Source organism: Pituophis catenifer, unplaced genomic scaffold (genome assembly GCF_029215685.1).
Source record: "Pituophis catenifer annectens isolate HBS135680 unplaced genomic scaffold, rPitCat1.0.hap2 SCAF_1, whole genome shotgun sequence".
In the NCBI taxonomy this organism is placed as follows: Eukaryota; Metazoa; Chordata; class Lepidosauria; order Squamata; family Colubridae; genus Pituophis; species Pituophis catenifer.
In genome coordinates this window covers 268,935,357-268,958,330 of record NW_027256881.1, presented here as the reverse complement: position 1 = coordinate 268,958,330, position 22,974 = coordinate 268,935,357, and the positions used below count along the sequence as shown (strand labels likewise).

Genomic DNA, 22,974 nt, shown 5'->3' with positions numbered 1-22,974 from the left:
TGAAAATGGTTTATGTAAAAGGTGGTGTAAGTGAAAATTGTTAACTATGGCACACAAATTCTTGGGCCTATTGGATGGTGGGTTGAGCCAATTTAGTAAGAGGCCAATATAAATACATTTCATGATTTCTCTGCTTCTAGGAGAACAGACAGTTCTAAAATCAGAAAATGTGAGAGGGGATTTTACCTTGCAATATACTGCCTCTATATACAGTATACCCCATAGAACCTTATCAAGTATTTGGCTTCCTCTTTACAAATCATCACTTAAAGAGTCAACCATGGAAATTAGATTTCTTTCCAGTTTTTCTACTCAGGTACAATGGTAAGAAAAAAAAGCTTTAATGAAGATGACTGAAGAATTCAGAAGAAAGCAGGTGAAGAAAGCACAAAATCTTGTCCTTGAGAAAATCTCAGGCCAGGTTGGCTGGGAATTTTGTTATTCTAATATACCTGGAAGGTGCCAGGTTGGAGACAAAGACTTTTATCATTAGTGTATTGTCCAATTGCAATGTCTTCTGGCTGGTTAAAACTAAAATGCACCGTTAACAATGGATATTGATCTGTAAATTAATAATAACACAAAATATTGATCCGGAATAACTTATCCTTTAACACAGTGTAGATTTATAATTATTGGGTAACGGGGTTTGTAATTTAAATTAGTCAGGAGTTTTATAACCTTATTGACAGCAGGACAAACAAGCTTAACAGCAATTCTGGTGAAATGTGTGATTCTTAAAGTTTAAAATTTCCTTTGCAGATTAAGTTTTGTGTCTTCCTTCAATTATAGGGTAAGTTTGAAATGTTTTTCTCTGCCCTGTTGAGCTTATATTTAACTAGATTTACCTGAACAGGGTAAAATATAGCCTGTAGTGTAGGAAGAGTTTCTGTGAAGAAGTGATCCCAGGTTTCAGATAATACATGGATACGATCTTCTCCTAAAAAAATACAACAAACATTAGGGTACTTTCAAGAAACATGTTATTAGGTACGCAACTCTCATTTCCAAATAAAATCTACTCATTGCTTGGCTTTGTGAGATTATTGGAGGTTACTAGATGTCTTCTAGATAAGCAGCAGATAAGTGGTAGCATCTAGCCAACCAATAGATTTCCGAGTAGAATTCAAAATGCTGGTTTTAACCTATAGGGCTCTTTATGATGTAGAGTCTGGATGTCTGCAAAACTAGTTAAAGTAGAATTGACCCATCTGATTTGTTTGCTGCAAATGAGGGATGCTGAAAGTACCTTTCCCCATGAAAGATCAGAAGAGCGAGAGGAACAGCATCATGGTTTAGGCGATACGTTCCTATATTATAGAAGTGACCTATGGAGTTCTGAACGAGACCATGCCTGACAGTTTTCAAGATACAACATTTAATTATTTAGAAATGTTGTAAATTGTTTATTTCCAGATATCTTTTGGGATAGAGTAGGTTTTATAGTTATCTTTCTAAGGTAGTGGTTCATAACCTATGGCCTGTAGAGGGGAGGGGCCTATAAAGAAAATGAAATGAAAGAAATGTTATGATTTAAATCTTGAGTTAAGTCTTGATCGTTCATGGCCACAAAAGGTATTTAAAGGGGCTCTGTGGTGAAGAAAAGGTTGAGAACCATTGTTCTAGGGTTTTTATGCACTTGGGTACCTTGACAAAAATTGCATGAAACCGATAGTATAAAAACGCTGCAGATACATAAATTATAACACATGGCTGTTATGCCAACTTTCTATTTGTCTTCCTTCCAAGATAAAACAATGTGCTGACTTTTTCTGAGGAATAATCAGTATTCCATACTGCCTCAGGCTAACGTCATATGAAAACTATAAAAAATGATTTATTTAAAAAGGAAAAAAAATATGCTTAGCAAAAAGCCCCTGTTGTTTAGAGTTCATTAACCTTTAACTACAAATGTGGGCATTCAGAGAGAGAGAGAGAGAGAGAGGGAGGGAGGGAGGGAGAGAGAGAGAGAGAGAGAGAGAGAGAGAGAGAGAGAGATAATAATTTAGCAGGCTTCAACTTTCAGAGCATTTGTTTTAATTGTTCATTTCATGAAAAAAGAATCTATAAGGTATCCCCAATCCTTTCTATTTAAAGAACATTTCAGTATCCACAAAATGTCAAAAGGGTTCAGTACAAGGAATTTTAATATTCTATTCCCAGTTGTACAAATACTGTATATCAATTAATGAGGCACATACTTGTGTGAAGGATATAACAAGGACAGTGGTCAGAGAAAACCAAAAGTCCAATTTCATAGGAGGAACTGGTGAGACTGGAAATACTTTGTCCAGCATCACAACCTATGAATCAAGCCTATCTATATATATAAAAGCCAAACACCACTCACTCATCACGAAATCTCCAGAACTGTAAAGCCTACAAACTTGAAATTTGGCACGTATGTTCCTCTTGGCTTCTAAGTCCTCGCTAAGAAAGGATTTTTCGAAATGACCATCAGATCATTAGTATTTCATATACAGTATTACATTCACACACTCTGATGCTAAGGAATTAAGATATTCTACTCCCCCTCCCACCTGAAAGGAGGGGGACTGCCAGTTGCCTTATATTAACACGCTCTGATGCTAAGGAGCTAGACATTCTACTCCCCCTCCCCTCCTAAAAAGAACTCTGTTCCAACTGCCAGTTGCCTTATATTAACATGCCCTGATGCTACCCCTTCGTTAAACCGGGTGTGGGCATGGCCACCACGTGACTCATCCGGCCTGCAGGCTGGGACATTCTACTCCCCCTCCCCCTCTGTTCCAACTGCCAATTGCCTTATATTAACACACTTTGATGCTACGGAGTTACACATTCTACATTTTATCACGCCCAATCACATAGCTTCATAGCGAAGCACGGGTGTCTAGCTAGCATTTTATATAATCGTATTACAATAAGGTCACCTGCAGGCTAAAGATGAAGTGGGGTTTATGAAGACAAGACCTATTCCCATAGTCCTCACCTACATCCTGAACTTGAGAGGGGTTTTCAAGGGGTTTTCTACTAGCTGTTTCTTGAACACAACCATAAATCTCAAAATGGTTAGGAATCCTATGTTATCATGGTTCTCTGCATACAGTGGCTTTTATTTATGTGTGACTGAATATGAATAGAACCTTTATTCAATTCCATTGCAGAAAGATCAAGGACAGAGATGCTGACTGTACAGTAGTCCTAACATGAACTGCTGAATATATGCTCAGGTTTTAACAAAGCAGTAGTTTAATGCTAAATTAAGAATGCAGATTAGAAAAAATAAGTCAAATAGAATGCATCCCTTACATTTTTACTAATATAATTCTACATAGCATCAAAAACCACTATCCATAAAGTTATTGCTTCTGAAAACATTTTCTTTACCAGGAAAGATAATATCTGTTAGCGAGTATGCATTAATATTTCAAAACCCATTAAACAGGATTTCCTCTAACCCTTTTCAGCAACTCTTAACTGAAGTGAGGAGTAAATCTGTGGTCAGCGTTTGGCATGCATACTATGGAACACTATAATTCCATCCAAATAAATGCAGTTATAGTTTCTCTTTAAACCTTGTTACCATCTATCCCCATGCATAGGGTTAAGAATATGTCTCTGTCTGCTCACTTGACCTGATCTGGTTATAAGGTAAAACTTCCATTAAAAAAGGTCAGATCCTCTTCCAATGAAGTCAGATCATAGCATGTTAATTGTGCCTTTATATTCATTTCTGAAATCATAATACAGTACTACCTGGGTCGCAACAATTCATTCAACTATTTAAAGTTACAACCAGTCCTCAGAGTTCTGGTTGTTGCAGTGAGCTGTGGAAAAAGGATTGCAATTTCCAACATTCCCTGATAGCTTTCTACAAGCAAAGTCAATGAGGGAAGCAAGAAATCAGAAGTAGCTCCTGCTGTTTTTTTGCCCACTCACACTCTATACTACCTTCCAACAGCACCTCCCCCCACAGCACATATCTGCACTCCACAGGGCCTGCCCATGGCACTCACCCACACTCTGGAGCATCTGTCTAAGGTATCCCCCACTCCCCTGCAGCATCTGCACATCTGCCTATGATCCAGTGCCACTGCTCACAGAACCCCACCACCACTTCATCCACCAACTTGGGACTCTTCCTACTTATAGACTCATGTGGTCTATAACAATTGGAACTGAGGGATTGCCATTGCTACATGATTCATTCATGTGATATCATGTTTTGCAACTGCCACCACTTACAATGGAAATTTCACCCCAATTGTCATTGTAACCCAAGGCCTTTACATACACTGCATGCTGAAGTGCTATTTAGCAGTTGCATTGTGGTAAAAAAAGAATAACTATTTTTAAGCGAGATGCACCATCACTACAGATATAACCCCTTTGGTCTAAATAATTTACAAATATTTTTCAGGCACCGTGCCAACAAAACTAACCATTACATTTTTTTCTGGTAATTGTGGAACTGAAGAATCACTCATTTTCTCCCAAACTAACTTTCAGCAGACATAAAGGGCACCAACTGAATTTTCCACATAAAGTTGAGTGATTCAGAAATTTATCATTGAAGAATTGCCAAACTCAGATTTTATTTCCAATCTAGAAGCACACATTTCTGGCTGCTGTATTGTCATGGCCTAAGATCCAGATGAGCACACACTCCAAATTACTGTGTGAGATCACATTGCAACATTATAGGCAGATGTTATTCATTGCTATTAGACTTGTTTCCAAATAAGGACTCAGAATTGCAGTCTTAGCAGCCTATGTCCCACTGAAATGTAATAAAATTTTATTTAAAAAAAATAAACTAAGTTGTAAAAGTCTCCCTCAAGGGAACTCTAATTATCTGACTTCAATTAGAAATTAGTTTGAGAGTTGAAATTTAATAATATAGTTGACAGGTTCTAGAGCTGTCACATCACATCTGCTTTTTAATGTCTAGCTAAGAGTATCTCTGGTTTTTAAGAAAAGTTATAAAAATATTACATGCAACTTTTACAACCATCTGCAAAACTCTTTTCTTTCTTTTCTTTTGAATCCAAGTAACAGAAAAACAATAAGCCAGAAAGCTTATACTAGTGAAGAAACAGGTACAACAATTGAAGTTTATCTGGTCAGAAGTCTGAATGGTTTTGTGGTTAAGAAACTAGGATAGATTTATTTCTCCATAGGTTCCTGCTTCCTTTTGAACTATTAGAGACCATATAACTTCCTGGCAGACTGGCAACTGAAAACTATTATGGCCTAGGTTACCTATTGACCTAGGTAACATTCTCCCATGTACTGTATGTCATTCTAAGATAAGGCTACAGTACATTTCATAAAAACCAGGAGTATGCCCCAATATTTTTGGGATTAACTTTCAAATGACTATCAAAAAAACAAAGTTGGAAAGAACTTTGGCGATCTTCTAGTCCAGGAGTTCCCAATCCCTGAGCCATGGCCCACGACTGGGCCGTGACCTATTTACAGATGGGCTGTGCAAGCAGCAGGCTGGTACACGTGTAGCTCGTCTTGCACAAGTGGCAGGCTGGCATGTGGGCACATACATACACATGCAGCTCAACATGCGCAAGTTGAGCTGCATGCACATGCACGCCAGCCTGCCACTCACACAAATTGAGCTGCGCACAGGCGCCGGTCCACCACTGGTGCAGCCCAGTTCCTTCTCCCTTCATCTTGCAGGGCCACTAAGCTGCAAAGGTTGGGGGCCACTGTTCTAGTCCAACTCCTTGATGCTACAATAGTTTCCAAACTTTTCACTATAATCAAAAAGTTGAGAGTGACTGGCCACCACAATGTATCCACAATGTTTTAGTTGTACCCATCAAGATCAATTGGAAAAACCATGTGGAACGTAATAAAATATTCCTGATGAAGATTGACAATTATAGGCATAACATAACTGATCCCAGTCTATAATTTTCAAGCATAAGCCATGCTTTTCCTGAAGAAATATGAACAATGTTTAATAGTCTTTTGTAACAATATTGATTTGATGAAGTTGGTTATAGCCATTTGCTAGACATCTTTCACCACCAATTGGTCATTGATCGTACATGTATACAGATAAATGCTCCCATGTGATAATTTACATGATGCACATATTACACAGCAAGCTATTCTCTTTTTTTCACAAATGGTATTGAAAAATAGATATTTAAAACATGCTTTTCAATTAGAAAGGTATTTTCCTCTCTGTTCTAAATCACTTCTATTCAATGCTACTATTATGACTTCATTGTGTTGCTTATACACATTAGGACCTGGGGATATTTAGCCATGTAACTCTGATATGTTGGTTTTTCCACGAATTCATCTTAGCAACTTCAGAAGATGATTCACAAAGCTTTCTGGGAATCCAGAGCCCTTCCCAAAATTGTCAATTTCTATACTTGCCTTCACAAAACTTAACTTTTTCTTCTATGTATAGCAAACCTTTTGAAAGAAGCTGGTTCTGCCAAAAAGAAAAAAAAAAGGTTGGATTTTCAATATTCAATTATACAAATCATGTTTCAATTTTTACAAATGTTATTTCAAATAGATTTATCCAGTCTACTGAATCAGCAACATATCTTAGTTTTAGATCAAGTAAGTATGTCAAAACACACATTGCCAATTAAAGTTTTACATGATCTAGCTGTAATATCTCAATTCCTAATCAAACTCATTTCTTTTCTGCCAAAGATTTTCAGGTTGGATTTTATTGCTATTATTGTGCCTTAATCATTGTATTGCATTTTAATATTATATTTATATTTTACTTTCAGTTCTGGAAAGTCTCAAAGAGCATATATTTCTGGATTGCCAAATAAATGTGGAAAATACATGTAAAGAAAGGCATTCCTGCATATGATCAGCTAAAAACAGTCTCCGTTCTCCAGATGTTCAATCACGTGGCATATCTCAGTTGCAAATATTGATGGTCCAATGCCGTAAAATATTCACTGGTGGAAGAAAACAACTGAACTAAATTCTTATGGAATTAGTGCAGAGACTGTTCTATCTGAATCTGCACTATATAGAATTTAAAAGGACAAAACAATATTACAAATACTTAAACCGGTTTTCCAGCGTGCTAAAAATTAGAACAGAACCAAGACTTGTAACAATACACTGCATGAAGGAATGTCCAAATTTGCTATTAGCCATTTTATTTTATTTTAATATTTATTTATTTTATTTTATTCCATTTTATTTTTCTACCATTTTTCAGGTAATGGCTCCAATCCAATTGTATATCTAGTCATTGAATCTGCCTGTACTTTGGAATCTCCCCTTAAAGTAGGGAGTTTCCTAAAGATGTTTTGTACAATTAAAAACTTGGGGGCTGTCCCCAGACACAACTCCTTCTTGTATCAATTGTGTTATATAAGAACTGATACTCATTTCTGAACTTCAAAAAATAGAAGGAATGAGTCAATGTTGACTCTCTATTTTACATCATCAGTGCAAGCCACACTTTGCAAAACTTTACTTTCTTTTTTTTTAAAAAAAAGAGGAACACCTCAGATCTTTTTTTTTTAAAAAAAAAGGGAAACAAATGAAAAAGTTGTTTAAATAACAATCTTGTTTTCTTAATATTTAATGCAGCAGTTATAATAATCGGTTTAATGGGATGTATGGCCTTGCATGCAATATCATTTTATTTACAATAAGATTTCTGATCATTAAATGTATTTCAATATTTAGTCGTCATTGAAGAATATGCTGAAAATCCACTTTCACAAAGTTTTGCTGAAGGAAAAAGAAGCCGTACTGTCAGTTTTTTCTCACTTCAAAGATTATGTTCCCTGTGAACTTTCACTGAACTTTGTGATTTTTTTTAGTTATTTTAATATATGTTTATGGCAAGATCTACCAGCATTTTCTATTCATTTTTCACTAAAAACCAAACAGATCTAAAAACCATTTAAAAAGTTTTTAGAACCACAGACCAACTCACAAAACATCTTCAATAGTTAATATTGTTATTCTGCAGAATATGGTTTAAGAATATTCACACAGATCTCCCAAGGAACTGGCAACCTAACGTTTTCTGGTAGGGAGAAGGAATAAGAGATGAAGCTAAGCAAATGCAGTCATTATTATTATTATTATTATTATTATTATTATTATTATTATTATCATCATCATCATCATCATCATCATCATCATCATCATCATCAAATTGATATACTGTCTATCTCTAAGTGACTCACAACCATAAAATATTAAGAAATAAAAAGATTAAACAAAGGGAAAGTAAAATAGAATAAAATTTTATACATACACACACACACACACACACACACACACACACACACACATATATATATATATATATATATATATAATCTATCTATCTATCTATCTGTCTATCTATCTATCTATCTATCTATCTATCTATCTATCTATCTATCAATCTCAAAACCGGGTTTTGCCAACAGACTTGAAGATCCCAGAGTGGGATGGAGCCCATCAAGTGGCTTGTTTGATTGACTATTTTTTTTTATTGTTTGTAAATTGGTTTTTATTTCTGTGAGCTGCCCAGAGTCACTGAGAGTGAGTGGGCGGCCGTGCAAATTTTCTTAAATAAATAATAAAAAATATAACAATAATATAAATAATAAAACAAGCAAGGAGAAAGGAACCCCCCCAAAAAAAATACATTGATATGACTAGTAAAAAAAAAAAAATAGATGCGTGGGGAGCAGAGAGGTGAAGGGAAGTGGAGTCTGCTGTCAATCAAGCAGCCACCTCTAGAATTCTCTATAGGATCCCCAGGACAATTCGCAGAGGCACGTCTTTAGGCTCTTACAGAAAGATAGGAGGTTCGAGACAGATCTTACCCTGGAGGGCAAAAAGGGCAGATGCTACGGCAGAGAAGGCTTTTCTTCTGGATCCTGACAGGGTTCTTTGACTGACGGGATCTACAGTAAGTTCTCACTGCCGACTTGAGTAGGATGGGCTGGTCTTAGCAGGATTACGGTTCATCAGGTAGCCTGGACCTATGCCATTAAAGGCTTTAAAGGTCACAACCAGCAACTTGAACTGCACTCAAAAGCAGACCGGTAGCCATTGTAATTTGCTAGTGTACTGCAAAATTTATAATCATGGAATTGGGGAACTGCTTAGACCATCAAGTCCAATCCTCTGCTCAGTGCAAAAAAATCCACATTAAACCATCCCTGACAGAGATTTACTTAGCTTAAATCAGAAATGTTTAATAAAAAAGATGCCTCTCTAGGTAATTGATTCTAATTTCAAATTACTGTTACTGTTAAGATGTTTTTTTCCCTGACATTCAACTGGAATCTGTCTTCCTGCCCACTGGGATAATATATAATAGTAGTCTTGTATAATCATGTCCAAGGTGCCCTCTGGACTCTCAGAATTCCCAGACAAAGTGGTCATAAGAATTCAAGGAATTAAAATCCTGCACACATCTGGATACACCAGTTTGAAAAAGCCTGGAGGTTATGCATGCAGACAGAATTTTATGTAATAAAACATGCCCATGATTATGAGCAATCCTTCCACTGTGAAAAATAGGCAGATGAATCATATGAGTATTTTTTATAAGTAACTATTCCTCTAACATTTATGGGAAGTGTTTATGGTTTCAAAAGATACATAGATGTACTCCACTGCCTACAGTTTACCTACACTGTATGCACATGGAATAATTCACAACTATCCAGAATAGTTGTGATTTCCTTGTCTGATGGAAAATAATTGGCTGACGGGGGATCTTTGTGCAAGCAAGCACACAGAGGAACAGTGAACAAAACAGAAAATTGGTCAGCAGTATTATGTTCAATTACCCAAGCAACTATTTTCCTGCAAATTCAGAACAAGCCAAAAGAAAAGGAATGCAGGCAAAAAAAAAAAAAATGCACAAATGGTCTAAATATATAGCAATCACAGGGAAGAAGCTATTCTCATTTTGAGAAATGCATCAATGCCCTTGCAGTGCTTCCTGCCCAAGAAGCTTTATTTTGAAAGACTATGCCAACCTAATTAAAATTACTCAATAAAGACTGTTTAAAATAATCCATGGTTTGTTTTTATATGGTGCATAGAAGTCTGAGTCCCTTTTTAACAGAAGGCCTTTCTCTGTGTTACCTAGAAGTCTAGTGATTATTTCAGATTCAATAAACATATCTTTGGGCAAAAGTAAGCAATCATCTTCTCAAATTTCTCAAAATGCTAGAATAAACAATTACTTATATTATTCTCACAAACCATGCCATGTATTATATTCTCCCTCCTCTCCCCACAGTAATAATTTATGAACTTGGGTAAAGATACTAGAAAACTAAGTAACTAGAGCCTTGATAGTACAGTGGTTTACGCACCCTGTTATTAACACAGCTGCCTGCAATTTCTGCTGGTTCGAATCTCTCCAAGGCTCAAGGTTGACTCAGCCTTCCATCCTTTCTAAGGTAAGTGAAATGAGGACCCAGTTTGTGGGGGCAATAAGCTGACTTTGTATAAAATATACAAAAGTATGAAGGCTATTGCTTAACGTATTGTAAGCCGCCCTGAGTCTCCGGAGAAGGGCGGCATATAAATCAAATTAAAAAAAAAAAAGTATCTTCAGTTAAAAATCCAGATTGAAAAAGAATCATAACACAAAGAAAAGTTTGAGGAGCTACAAAGGAATATAAGCTCTTATCTATCAGAATTCAAACATAAAACAATAGTAAGTGGTTAGATGTACACATCATGGTAAATCATAATTTTGTTTCCTTGTTTCGGCTAAATCTGACTTGTGAACCCAACAACTGTGGCTTAGATATGGAATGGTTAACTGACTTACTGAATAAACCTTAAGTTCTGAAGCTGTATTAACCATATATTTGTTATGTAGTCTGTGTGAAATGTAAGCCACTTGATTAATTAACCTTTAGTTTAATAGAATACATGAGGCTTGTCACTTAAAACTTTCTTTCGCATGTAAGGACTAAGCAACCAGATTATTTCGTTAAATAACAAGATATCAAGAATCTCTTTACACACTATTCCAGCATATGAGGAACAGTAACTGGTAACTTATAACACTTTACATTTCTTTTGGATATCATGTTCCAGATATCAGTTGCTTATCTGAAAAGTTCATTGCCTATCAGATATATGTGCAACTTTGTACAATAAAATACATATATATATAAAAAAAGTTTTCTTGCTGCTATCATTTATCCAAAAAATAACTAGAACAATTAGTGGGCAAACTCAACTTTTGTCACCTGAGGAGCCACTTTGTAAATGAGTTGGAAGAACTAAAGGAACTTTTAAATCTGCATATACAGATGTAAAACTGGAAGACTGCATTAGTTAAGTAGTGTTAATTATGCAAATTTCCATAACCAAGACTTGAGTATTTTTTTAAATGGGACATTCTACCCAGTGGTGAAATCTAAAATTTGTTACTACCAGTTCTGTGGGCATGGCTTGGGGGGGCGGGGGGGGGGGTGTAAATGTGACTGGGTGGGCGTGGCCTTTTTTTTTTTTTTTTTTTTTACTTTTAAAACCAATTTTTCAGCGAAGAGGTTGTAAAAAAATGCTTTCAAAAGGCTCTGACAATCCCAGCTGAGTTGCCTGATCGGGAGAGGCTTTTTTTTTCTTTTAAAAGCCTTTGACAATCCCAGCTGAGCCACACGATCATCAAAGCCTTTTTTTTTTTAAGGGTTTTTTTGGGCTGAAGAGGTTGTAGAAAAAATGCTTTTAAAAGTAAAAAAAAAAAAAGCCTCTGATGATTGTGCGGCTCAGCTGGGCATGGGGGGGGGCAGGGATTTTTGCTACTGGTTCTCCAAACCACCTGCCTCCATTGCTACCGGATCGGGCAATCTGGTCCGAACCAGGAGCGTTTCACCCGATTCTACCCAACTAAACTAGGAAAGAATAGAGAAACAAAGTGTGCTTCCTTCACATGGAGAAGTATCTGTTGGAATAGTTCATTCAAGATTACATTGCAAGCAGTGCAATACATCCCACCAGACAATTCCATTTGTATTTTTTGAATCAGACTGCTATGAAATATGAAGTTTTGTCTTTTACATTTATGAAAACGAATATCCCATATGTACATCTTTGTATATATCTCACATATCCTCTGGAAGGAGTATTACTGGAAGTTCTCTTTGAAATACAAAATTCCCATATATGCAATTAAAGTCAAAAGGATACGTTTGTGTTTAAGGCACAGAGCACCCTAGTCAATGTGATTATAGAATTGAAAACATTCATTATTGAGAAAAAGCATTTGTAGATTGGTAAATTCTGTTTTCATGAAATGCTGCAGTGATTTGGTTATGAGTACTTTGGTAAATAGTACCGTAACTAGTCCTCAAGAATTACAGAAATAATAAAACAGTTACTCTACTTTTCACACTGTGTAAGTCTTCCACAGTCCTCTTGCATAGAATTAGAATCATTCCTTTAAAATGCACACATGTTTATAGTGCGCTATAGCTTACTTTCAGTTTAAAAGGAAATTAAAATTACTACAGAACAAGTGATCTGGTATCTCACAATTTGGCCTGTTTGTAACTCAATTTGAAATATTTTTATTATTTTAAAAAAAAACCCTCCATCTAAAGTAGTAGAAAAAGAAAATGCCTCTCTCGCTCAGATTAAGTTCATATTTCTAGGATGAGATTCCAGTTCTCCAATTTGTTATTAAGGGAACTCTCCTTTACAGCTAAGATTAGGACAGGTATAAATAGAAAGCGGATCTTTAAGAGTGTTTAATAAAAATGAGGTTTCCGTCCATCTAACTCATGATAGAGGAAAACATTTGTGATAACTATTTTTGTATTTTTTTTTACAAAGTTATCAACTCCCCAAATAAGCAGTTCAGTTCAAACATAATAGCAAACAATATTTAGTCATTATGAGCCAAAATCAAACCATGAACGAGGAATTTTAAGTAAACTATGATGGCTGCAACTCCAAACTTACATTCTTCTCCCCTTATCTGCAAAAGCTTCAAACTTGTGTCCATTCATGCTTATAAGCACATTCCATGGTTTACTATTACATTATTTCACATTGCCTAACATTTCACAATTTCAGTCAATTTTACTGCTATCTGAGGTGAAGTACCATCTTTTAATTAGACCTTTAATATTTGTGTAAGATCTGGATTGTGTACTCTTTGTTCCCAGAGAGTATAGGAGAAAGTATTAGGGTTGAAGTATTGAATGGACTGAATCTTAAACTTAGCTCTATTGGCCCAATTCCATTATTTTTATGCTGAAAAAAAGAATGAATAATATTTCTAAACACTGGCCATTTTCACATAGAATGAACCAGAATTCTGAAGAATCCTCACTGTAACTGAGCTGCTGATATACCTGGCTCATCAGTTATGTTTCATTCCTCACGATTAATACAAGAGGCCAAACAAATCCCATCCCTTCAGCACATTGTCTGCATCAGAAATGTTGGCTTTATCTCACTGCTTACAAGCCAGAATTGTAAACCATGGTTCCTTTCTTTTAGAAATTATGGCTTGCATGGAGACCAACAGCCAAACATCTCTAGTCCAACTGATGTGCCAATAAATGATTCCAGATTTATTTAACAATTCAAGCTAGCAGGAGTAGTAAATAAGCTGAAATTCACCAGGATGCCATTTATCATAAGCCATGATTTTCAGTAATGCTGATTTATTGTTCAGTGTTTATTCTATTATTGTTTTAGATGACTTATTTTTTTTAAAAAAAAAAAAATCTGCTAATCTAGCAGAGCATAAATTACAGAAACAAGTCATTGAGGGAAATAACATTTTGGTGTTTTTTTTTAATCCCTTAAATGTCATTACATGCACTAGAATCAAGTGCTAACAAGTGTTTCTAACCTACAATCTTGCCGGATAAAGTTGGCTCTCACTAATCAATCTACTAAAACATTCACTTATTAATTTGTTATCATGACATTCACTTGACCTGAATAGGGCTGGGTCCCCAATATAGAGGTGGACGAAAGAAACATCCTATTCATAATTTGGTTTCAAAGGTTTTGTTTCACTAATGAGGCTGCTTTCACAGTAACAATAGCTATGAATTTGTGCACACATTTTTTTTTTTGCACTCTTGTACATAACAGGATCCAAACTTTTTATGTGGTTAAATTTAAGATCTTTGAGGGCTATTTATCGGTTAAAAAGTACATAACAATTTCACTCTGACTCATGCATTTCCTCACCTCCAGTGTTTGACTTATTGTTGCAGACTATTTAGATTTCAAAAAGCAATGCTACATTCCCTGAAAGGCTTATTAAATGAGATTTCTGTTCATGTGTTTCAAAGCCACAACCACACCATCTCTTAGTGCATGCTGGAACTATGTGGGTTGACAGCTTATCTAACATGCATTCCACATTTAAGTGCTAAGAATGGGTATTTGCACTGTACATCTTATGTCATTGCTTAGGCAGCTTTTTCCAAAAAGGTGGGGAAGGGCTAAGTATCATAGCATGAATTCCTAGAGAGGAAAACTCATCGAAGGAAGCTGTTCTCAAGGATGGTCTCTTCTCGGTGACCACTGAGGCCATGTTAAATCAATATGGAAAAATGCATTAACCCTATGGTACAAGAGGCCACATAAAGTATTTCTGATTAGGAAATATTAAAGCGTCAGCTGAATATTTATTGAAAGGTGGAATATCTTCAAAGACTGTGATTGTGGAAACTTCTACATGATGCCTTATTATTAAATATATTTATTCTGATTTTATAATGTTCAAGAGTACTCCAGAGTCTTCTAGGGCAGAGATCCTCAACCTCAGGTCTATACACCGGCACTGGTCCGCAGTATACCAGAAACTGGGCCACGCAATAAAGCAAAGACCCATATGCAGGATGCAGACAGCACACGAAACCATGCCCCCTCTGGTCTGCGGGAAAGACTCTCTCCACGGAACCGGTCCCTGGTACCCAAAAGGTTGGGGGGCACTGCTCTAGGGGAACCTAATAATCTTGGATTAACAGACATTATCTAAAAAAATCTTAGTTATATTATTTATCCCAAATGTTCATAAGGCATTGAACTACATTTCCACTTATAAGTTTTGCAATGAGAATGATGAAGAGAATGTGGAAAAGAGAAACATGAGTTGTGAGCATTGTAATTTAAGCAACACATACCCCCATTTACTGGGGGCAAAGAGGGGGTTTTGAGGCCAGAAGCTGAGAAAATTCACTAGTTGTGAATTTTTCTGAAACCCACTTTCCAATTGTTCAAGAGTTTTTAAAGAAAAAGAATCATCTTCATAGCATTAGCTACTTAAATGGGGCATTTTTATGTAATACAATCCTACCATTTTAAGAAAAGAAATACTAACTTTTATCAATTTGTAGTTCTGCGAATAAGGTTGTCCAGCTTTCATGCTATGCTATCATGCTATGTTGTCTGAAACACTTTCTAGTTTTCTATTCAAAGTCCAAGAAATTGTAGCTACTTAAAAAGGAGAAGAAAAAGGAAAGCCAGCATAAAGACTTAACCAACAGATAGTCCAATTTCATTGTTTCATCTATCCACTTAAGGACTAAATGTTACCTGAAAATAGTCTGTGATGAAGGATCCAAGCTCACTCTTCAACAACTGCCTGGAAAGAAATGGATCACTTATCATGAAAACACTTCCAGAAAATAATAATTTAAAAAATAGATATTTACTGAACTCTATAATCCATAGGTGACTAATAAGATATTTTTGACTTTTATGTATTGTTTAATTTTATTTCTTTCATTCTTTCCCATGACACATCTGGTAGTTGACAAAGAATCCTAAGTTGGTGGAACATCAAACTGGTAACTAGTATAACATTACATTTAACCAAAGCAAGCTTCCTTTGCTTTTAATCTGATTTAATCCACACTTGCATGAATCATTTAGAATCACATTCTGACAATGTATTCCTTGTAGCACGTTAACTATCTGGATTAGAAATACTTATTTGTATGAGACAAACTTTATAGAAAGAATTTGATCAAAAGACCTTAGTCTTCATACTTAACTCCTGTTAAGGAAGAACAAGTTCAATTTTTAAAGAAGGTAAGATCTGATTTGGCCATCTCCTACATTCCTAGATATTATTTTTGAGTGGGCTGGAAAGCAAAGCAAAACCAAGATGGCTACCCTTTCCAGTCAGGTTAACTCGTAATGCTTTGATGTCCCATCCCATATGCATTTAATGCCTAATAATCATGAAGAAACTATTTCAAACCTTACAAAAATCTGTATGACAAAGTCCACCATGCTAGAAGAGAAACAATTTCAGCAACATTCCAGTGCAGAAAACCCCTGTCGTTTTCTGATCAATGACAAACATTATACAATTCCAATTTCAACAGTTTATCCTCAAGTAAATCACTATAATATTACTTTTTAAATCTGAATCTTTTCAAGCAGAATTGAGGTATAGCTGATTTTGAATTTTAAATACCTGAAAATAAAGGAGAGGATGAACCCATGGACCCCAACTAAACCCCATCTATGTCTTCAAAACAATAATTTAAAAATCATTTTGCAGTAGTATGTTACTACTATTACACAACCTCCCTGTTACAGTTTGTCATGAAGCTGAGAGTCTGAGACATCACTTTTCTCCTTGCTGCACCCAATAATTTATAGTACCAACATTAATTCAATACATGAGATCTGTAAGAATTCTGAATTCCTGTCCTCAATTTCCACCCCATAGTGCTTCTCAAATTATGGGCAGCCATTCTTCACCAATGTTATTTCCTTCCTCCTTTTTAAATTATCCCATTCACTGGACTAACAAATTTGCTTTCTGAGCTCATGTAAACTAAAACCACCAATTCCTTCCCTAACCCTGTATGATCAAAACCTTCCAGGCATTCGCCCAATATATTTGCTATTCATTTTCTCACTCCAGCAATTAACTAATCCACTGAACAAACCTAATCAGGCATCCTTGCAAAGTAAGCTTTATTAAATGAAGGATTTTGGGATCTGGAGCCCAATTTAGTTAATGCATCGAGTGAACTTTAATCCACATAACAAAATTCATTTGTCTTCAAAATGAAACACACAAATTTGCTGTGATGTGCCAATACATTTATCCTTCTGGAAATTATGATAAAAGAGGTGTAATTGGTGGTTTTGTTGACAGCTGATTGATCTGACTGAAATTCTGCCTCTTCTTGTTATACACAAGCAAGCTAGTTATATGCATTTGCTTATATACATGGAAAGCAGTTGCATAGCTGGAAAAACAAATGTTGCTTTTACAAAGACCAAAATGAATGTACTGCTGTTAACAACAACTTTCCTTTCCAAGCCTCTTATTTAAAGTATGCATTAAAGCAGTAAGATTTTTATCCATAAGCATGAAAGGGGGGATCTGACTTCAGAAAAAACTTACAAAGCCATTTGTCAGAGCATGAAGAACTGTATCTTACTGAGATGATACAAAAAGCAAAAAAAAAAAAAAACATCTTTATGAAGGCTTCATTTTTGTTCTCAAAGCAAGATCTTATGGCCAAAACTGCATGCTTTAAACAGATGTTTTTAAATCAGTCAGAAAAATCTGTGCTACTGGAGAAAATGCCAGAGCTGTTCTTAATTAACTCATATCAGTCAGAAGCATGGAGAATACTGATAACCTTTTGTTGAAACATTTTCACTTTCTTGGCATTGACAATGTTTAAACAAGTTCACAGAATTGAAGGAAGAAAGGCCATGAAGTGAAAAAGAAAAAAAAGAGATCATTCTATGTGTTTATCAAATTTGAAGCTATAATCAAACTAATGTTTGTTTCCATTTCCTAGAGAAAACTCTTACTCTATTGCCATGCCTTTGTTTTTGTTTTTTGATGCCTTAAAGTCATTGTTGACTCTTGATGACTACTTGGACAAGTCCCTGAGGTATTCTTGGCAAGGTTTTCTAAAGTGGTTTGCCATTACCTCCTTCTCAGGGCTGAGAGAGAATGAGTGGCTGAAGGTCACCCAGCTGGCTTTGTGCTAAGGCATGAAGAACTCATGGTCTCCTGCTTTCTAATCTGGCCACCTAACCACTGCACCAAACAGGCTCCATCAAGGCATGAATCTTTTTTGTGCTCATACATCTAACCAGACCATTCAAATAAATTCATTGCATGATCAGTGCCTATTTTCATCATTATCCAAACTTCTGCGACTCGCAAAGACATTCCCAATGAACATTGAAATCTGCAATATTCTACACCTACCGCATAGTAATCTCTCTGTCACTGATGCTTTTTCACCTCTTTTCATATACACAAATTCAGTACCTAAATATGATTCCATTCAGATTTCGAAGAGCAGACCTATTGCATCCCACTTCCAAAAACACCAATCATCAAAGCAGATGCATCAGTAATACCTCAAGAAAAAGCAGGGGCATAGAAACAGAAACCTATCTGAGGATGAAACCCCTGTTCAAGGCTAGTTCTTTTCTACGATGCCACTTCTCTAGAGCATCACCTTACAAAGCAGCAGCATTCACACAGCACTTCACCAACTCATACAGAACTTTTCTCACCCTCAATTAAATCTTTCCCCAGAAAGTGCAAATTTACTCATTTCTGACCCCACATATATTATTGCAGAATAACAGTGATGGGAAAAACCCCTCAAACTCTTTGCAAAAATTCAAGAGAAAACTATCTCAGCCCTGCTTACATGCAAATAGCTCCATCACATAGCACTATTGCTCTGTCTGCTAAAAATATGAAACACATGTAGCTTCCACATCAACAACAACCCAGCCAGCCACCAATAAGCCATTCTTACAGGTGATAGTTTCCCTGTCCTGAAGTTCCTTTAATATTATGATGGCAGAAGGAAGCTGAAAAGATACCCTTTGTGATAGCCACTTCTTAACTACAATTGTGGCATGTAAAGTAGAAGGGTGCCCGGCCAGGGACCGAGGATAGCAAGCCCAACAGCCCCTCCAAGATGGGTAAGGACTGCTCTTCCTGTGGAAAGCACATCTAGGGGCAGCTCCCACCGCACCCAGACTGACCCTGGGGCTGCACAGGAAGCAGAAGTGGTGCCGGCAACTGTGCAGCTCTTCCCCAGCACGCCCCCCTCACCCTGTGGGGCGGTGATGCCAAGAGGCCCGAGATGTAAAGAGTTTGCTAGAAGAGGAGCCAGACCAAATTCTGATTTCAACCATCTATTATTGCCACTGCTACTACAAGAAATCACCTGGTAACAAGAGGAAGAAGGACCTAAATCCATTCTCCTGCTTCCCATATAAAATCATTGATATATGACCCTTTTTTTTTGTTGTTGTGAATTTCTCCACTGCTCTGGCATCATAAAAAGAGTCCATAGTTCAGTCTCCTTTCCTGTGCCAATAAAAGAATCATATCAGGAATCCAAGACACAAGCTACTGCCACAGCACAAAACTCTCAGCGTTACTTTGCCCCGACCTGGGAAAGCTGTTGAATCCAGTTCAGTTAAATCCACATACCTGACATTTTCGTTGAGGATGTAGAGTTCATTGTTTTGCAGGCCTCCCCCTTTGAAGACATTGATCACTGCTGTTTGAACACTGCCAAACAGAAGGAGAAGGTTAGGGCAGTCATAAATAATGAATGTCATCGCCTGATTTACACAAAGCAATGAAACTGCAGTCAAGAACTGTGTAAATATATCGGAGAGTAGAGAAGGAGATTAATTGCCCTTAAATGACTTCTGCATTCCACCCCCCCCCCCCCCATGGAATCATTAGGCTCCTTTGCCCATGGCTGTGGAGAGAAATATAATTATACAGCTATCAAGAGACTAATACAGGCAGGTGCTAGTCAAAATTAAGTCCACCGCTGTTTTCTTCTGCCCTTATGCAGCTCTTATTTAGAGCACTGCCATGACTATTGCATCATCTTCTTTGGAAACAAAAACCAACTCTGGAAATTTTAGCCGTTGTGTATTCTGACTTCTCCAGGCATACACAAAGGCCAGTGATTAAACAGAGTTTGCTTCACTACATACCACAAAAGAATACTTTCTTATAAAAGAAAGAAAGAAGAGTGTTGTGTATGTTTCACAAGATGCAAAAACTTATCTCTGCAGGACTGCATGGCCAAATCACCGTGGAACAGTCTCTGAATTAACCCAGGGTTTCCCCCCCATAAAACATGAAAAAATGTTTACCAAGATAACAGAATTCAAGAAAATAAGGACATTTTTGCTAGTTCCTTCACTAATCCAGTTATCTATAAATATATTTGTACAAACTATCCACTTTCAAACCGATCACAGTTCTCAGCTAGCACCATGTGGAGTTGAGAGGGAGATGAAAGCAGAATCAATCACTGCTGTCTGCAACAATTTGTAAATGCTCTCTGCACCATTAACTGCAGGCATTTAAATAGGGTTATGCGTCGTTACTGATCTTGTGATAATTCACAAAGAGGTAGTCCTCAACTTACGGTAGTTTAATAACTGCATTTACGATCGCTTGGCAAATGGTTATGCTATCCCCCTTCCCTGCAGTCACATGATTGCATTTCAGGCTTTTGGTGATTCATTTGCATTTACAAACATATGTCAACTGTCTTATCATCATGTGATTGCCATTTGCAATTTTCTCTGTTGGCTTCCCCAGAAAGTCAATGGGAAAGCCAGCAGGGAAGGACATGCAGGGGGTGTGTGTGGAGGATTTTAGGTTCATTCCCCCAGTGCACTAAGATATTTCCCCTTCCCGCCATACAGTGAGGGAAAATCCACGCATGCACTGGAGGAACAAATTTCATATCTGGCAAAAAATCCAGCAAATGCCATTGTTCTCACGATCATTTGGAAGGCCTCTTCTCCAAACTGGGGATTTTGGAGAAGGAGCCTTCTGAACCATCTCAAGAATGGGGCCCGCTTGCAGGATGGAGCAAGTGGCCTCAGTAATCAGCAGCTGCAGAATCCAAAAGTAAACGGACCTGGGCATGGTGGGGTAGCAAGAGGGCCTGGGTTTCCCAGCATTCTACTTAACAACCTGCAAAGATGCTTAACAATCACAAATGGAAGAGCGAGGACTGCGGTCATTGAATGAAATAACATCTTGCTTAATGACAATTTCATTTAATGATTAAATTTCTGGGGCCAATTGTGGTCCTAAGTGGAAGACTACTTGTACAGCATAGAATCACAGTTTGATACTATGAGAAATGCCCTTGAGGGAGCTCACTTGTTTTTCTCTAAACCACTACACTGACAACCATTACACCTGAATCAACAAACTATGTTTGGAACTTTTTCTTCTTAACAGAATTGTAAACCATAACTTGACAGGTTAACCAAGCAATAAAAGTAGAATTAACTGTAGCCATCAAATCATCTTCAATACATACTCCAAGACCTTTTTTGCAACCACACTTTAGAGCTGTGATGGCGAACCTACGGCACACGTGCCAGAGGTGACATGCAGAGCCCTCTCTGTGGGCATGTGTGCTGTCACCAGCTGCTCTTCTGGTTTCCGGCATCCGCATGCGTGCCAGCCACCTGGTCTTCATGCACGCCGGAACGCCAAAGACCAGCTGGCTGATGCACATATGCACACCAGCCACCTGGTTCTTGGGTTTCCAGTGCACACATGCGCGCTGACCAGCTGGTCTTCAAGTTTACAGCGCTCTGGTGCACACATGCGCATGTGCACGTGTTCCAGTTTGGGCATTCGGTGCCGAAAAGATTCGCCATCATTAACCTAGAGTCTAGACACACCTACACAGAAATCTCTCTAGTGTGAAAAAATCCCTGCCAGGATATTGTCAAGTTCTCACAACATCTTATCTCACAAAAACAGACAGATTACTCAAGTTTATTCACTCACTCCCTTAAGCCATTTGGGAAAAGTTTAAACCAGATTTAATCCAAAATCTTTTCCTTTGCACACCAAAGTGGAAAAATGTTCCACTCCCAGAAGATACATACAATTGGTGAGATATCCACAGAATTGCAGAGATCCCTTTTGAATTCAAAAACACGGAGAAATCCAGTAATGCCAGAAGAAGAGTATTATAAGGCATAAAAGGGCTCTGAAATATTTTGGGTACAAGAGAAAAAAATGTTTTATTGAGTGCACACATCATCCCTGTGGACAATTCCTTATATTAAATGCATCTTTTCCCAGGATATGCTGTGGCTACAATGTGCAACCACATCATCCCTGAAAGACACAAAACTGCTTTAAGGAATTACCATGTGAGAGACCTTGCACACTCTAAAGCAACTTTTTACCCTCTAAATCCAAGTCTCAAGACATCAGATATACATTCATAGGATATTTCTCACCTGTTCCAGGCAGAGTTCGATCTGAACTGCAGAGATTGCCGAGCTGCCAAGAATCGTGGCAAATCACTCAGCACCGGGGAGCTCATGAAACGTGGCCGGGGCTTTCGGAATGAGCCCATCTTCTGAAATTGGAAATCAAAAGCTCAAGCTATGATGGAATCCACGTCATCAGTTTAGACGGAAGGGGGTGAGGAAACTGATTTGCATGAGGATATTGAGGTTAACTGGCAGGGAAGATACTTCTGTTTCCTCGGGAATCAGAATTCAACCTGTCAAAAGTGGAAACAACAAAGAAAAATTGAGGTTTGAACATATTATATAAACCAAAGTATATGGCAGACTGGTCGTAATTCAAGCTCACTTGGTTTCTGTTGCACCAAAATAAACTTTCTCTTCCCATCACCACTATATTGAAATGGTTTAACTTATTATAATAATTTTTAAAAAACCTCTTTCCTTAAGAGAAATTCTGGTTTTTTTAATGTTAATATGCCAGTATTTAAAATGCTTTGGAAAATACAGAATGATGCCTGGCTTAGAAACCCATGTTTGTAATAAATGTCTAGAAATCAGGACACATAAAAAAAGAAAAGAGTAAGGAAGAGGGATGCTCTATCTACTCTATCTACCTACCTACCTACCTACCTACTTACTTTATTTCTCTATCTTTCTCCCTCTCTCCCTCTCTCTCTCTATCTTTCTATCTAAAAAAAC

General features: G+C 37.1%; 1 protein-coding gene across 1 annotated transcript in view; it reads right to left on the bottom strand.

Annotated features, from left to right (window-relative positions):
• The window catches only part of PRR5L (proline rich 5 like), a 40,617-nt gene extending 18,232 nt beyond the window's left edge, over positions 1–22,385 (bottom strand). The window contains exons 1-5 of the mRNA XM_070931215.1: positions 22,261–22,385; positions 19,448–19,528; positions 15,538–15,586; positions 6,391–6,448; positions 849–940 (exon numbers count right to left, since the gene is read on the bottom strand). Of these exons, the coding sequence (XP_070787316.1) occupies positions 849–940; positions 6,391–6,448; positions 15,538–15,586; positions 19,448–19,528; positions 22,261–22,379 (399 nt within the window). The 5' untranslated portion in view covers positions 22,380–22,385. The remainder of the gene's footprint in view (positions 1–848; positions 941–6,390; positions 6,449–15,537; positions 15,587–19,447; positions 19,529–22,260) is intronic.
• Positions 22,386–22,974: the final 589 nt, after the last annotated feature.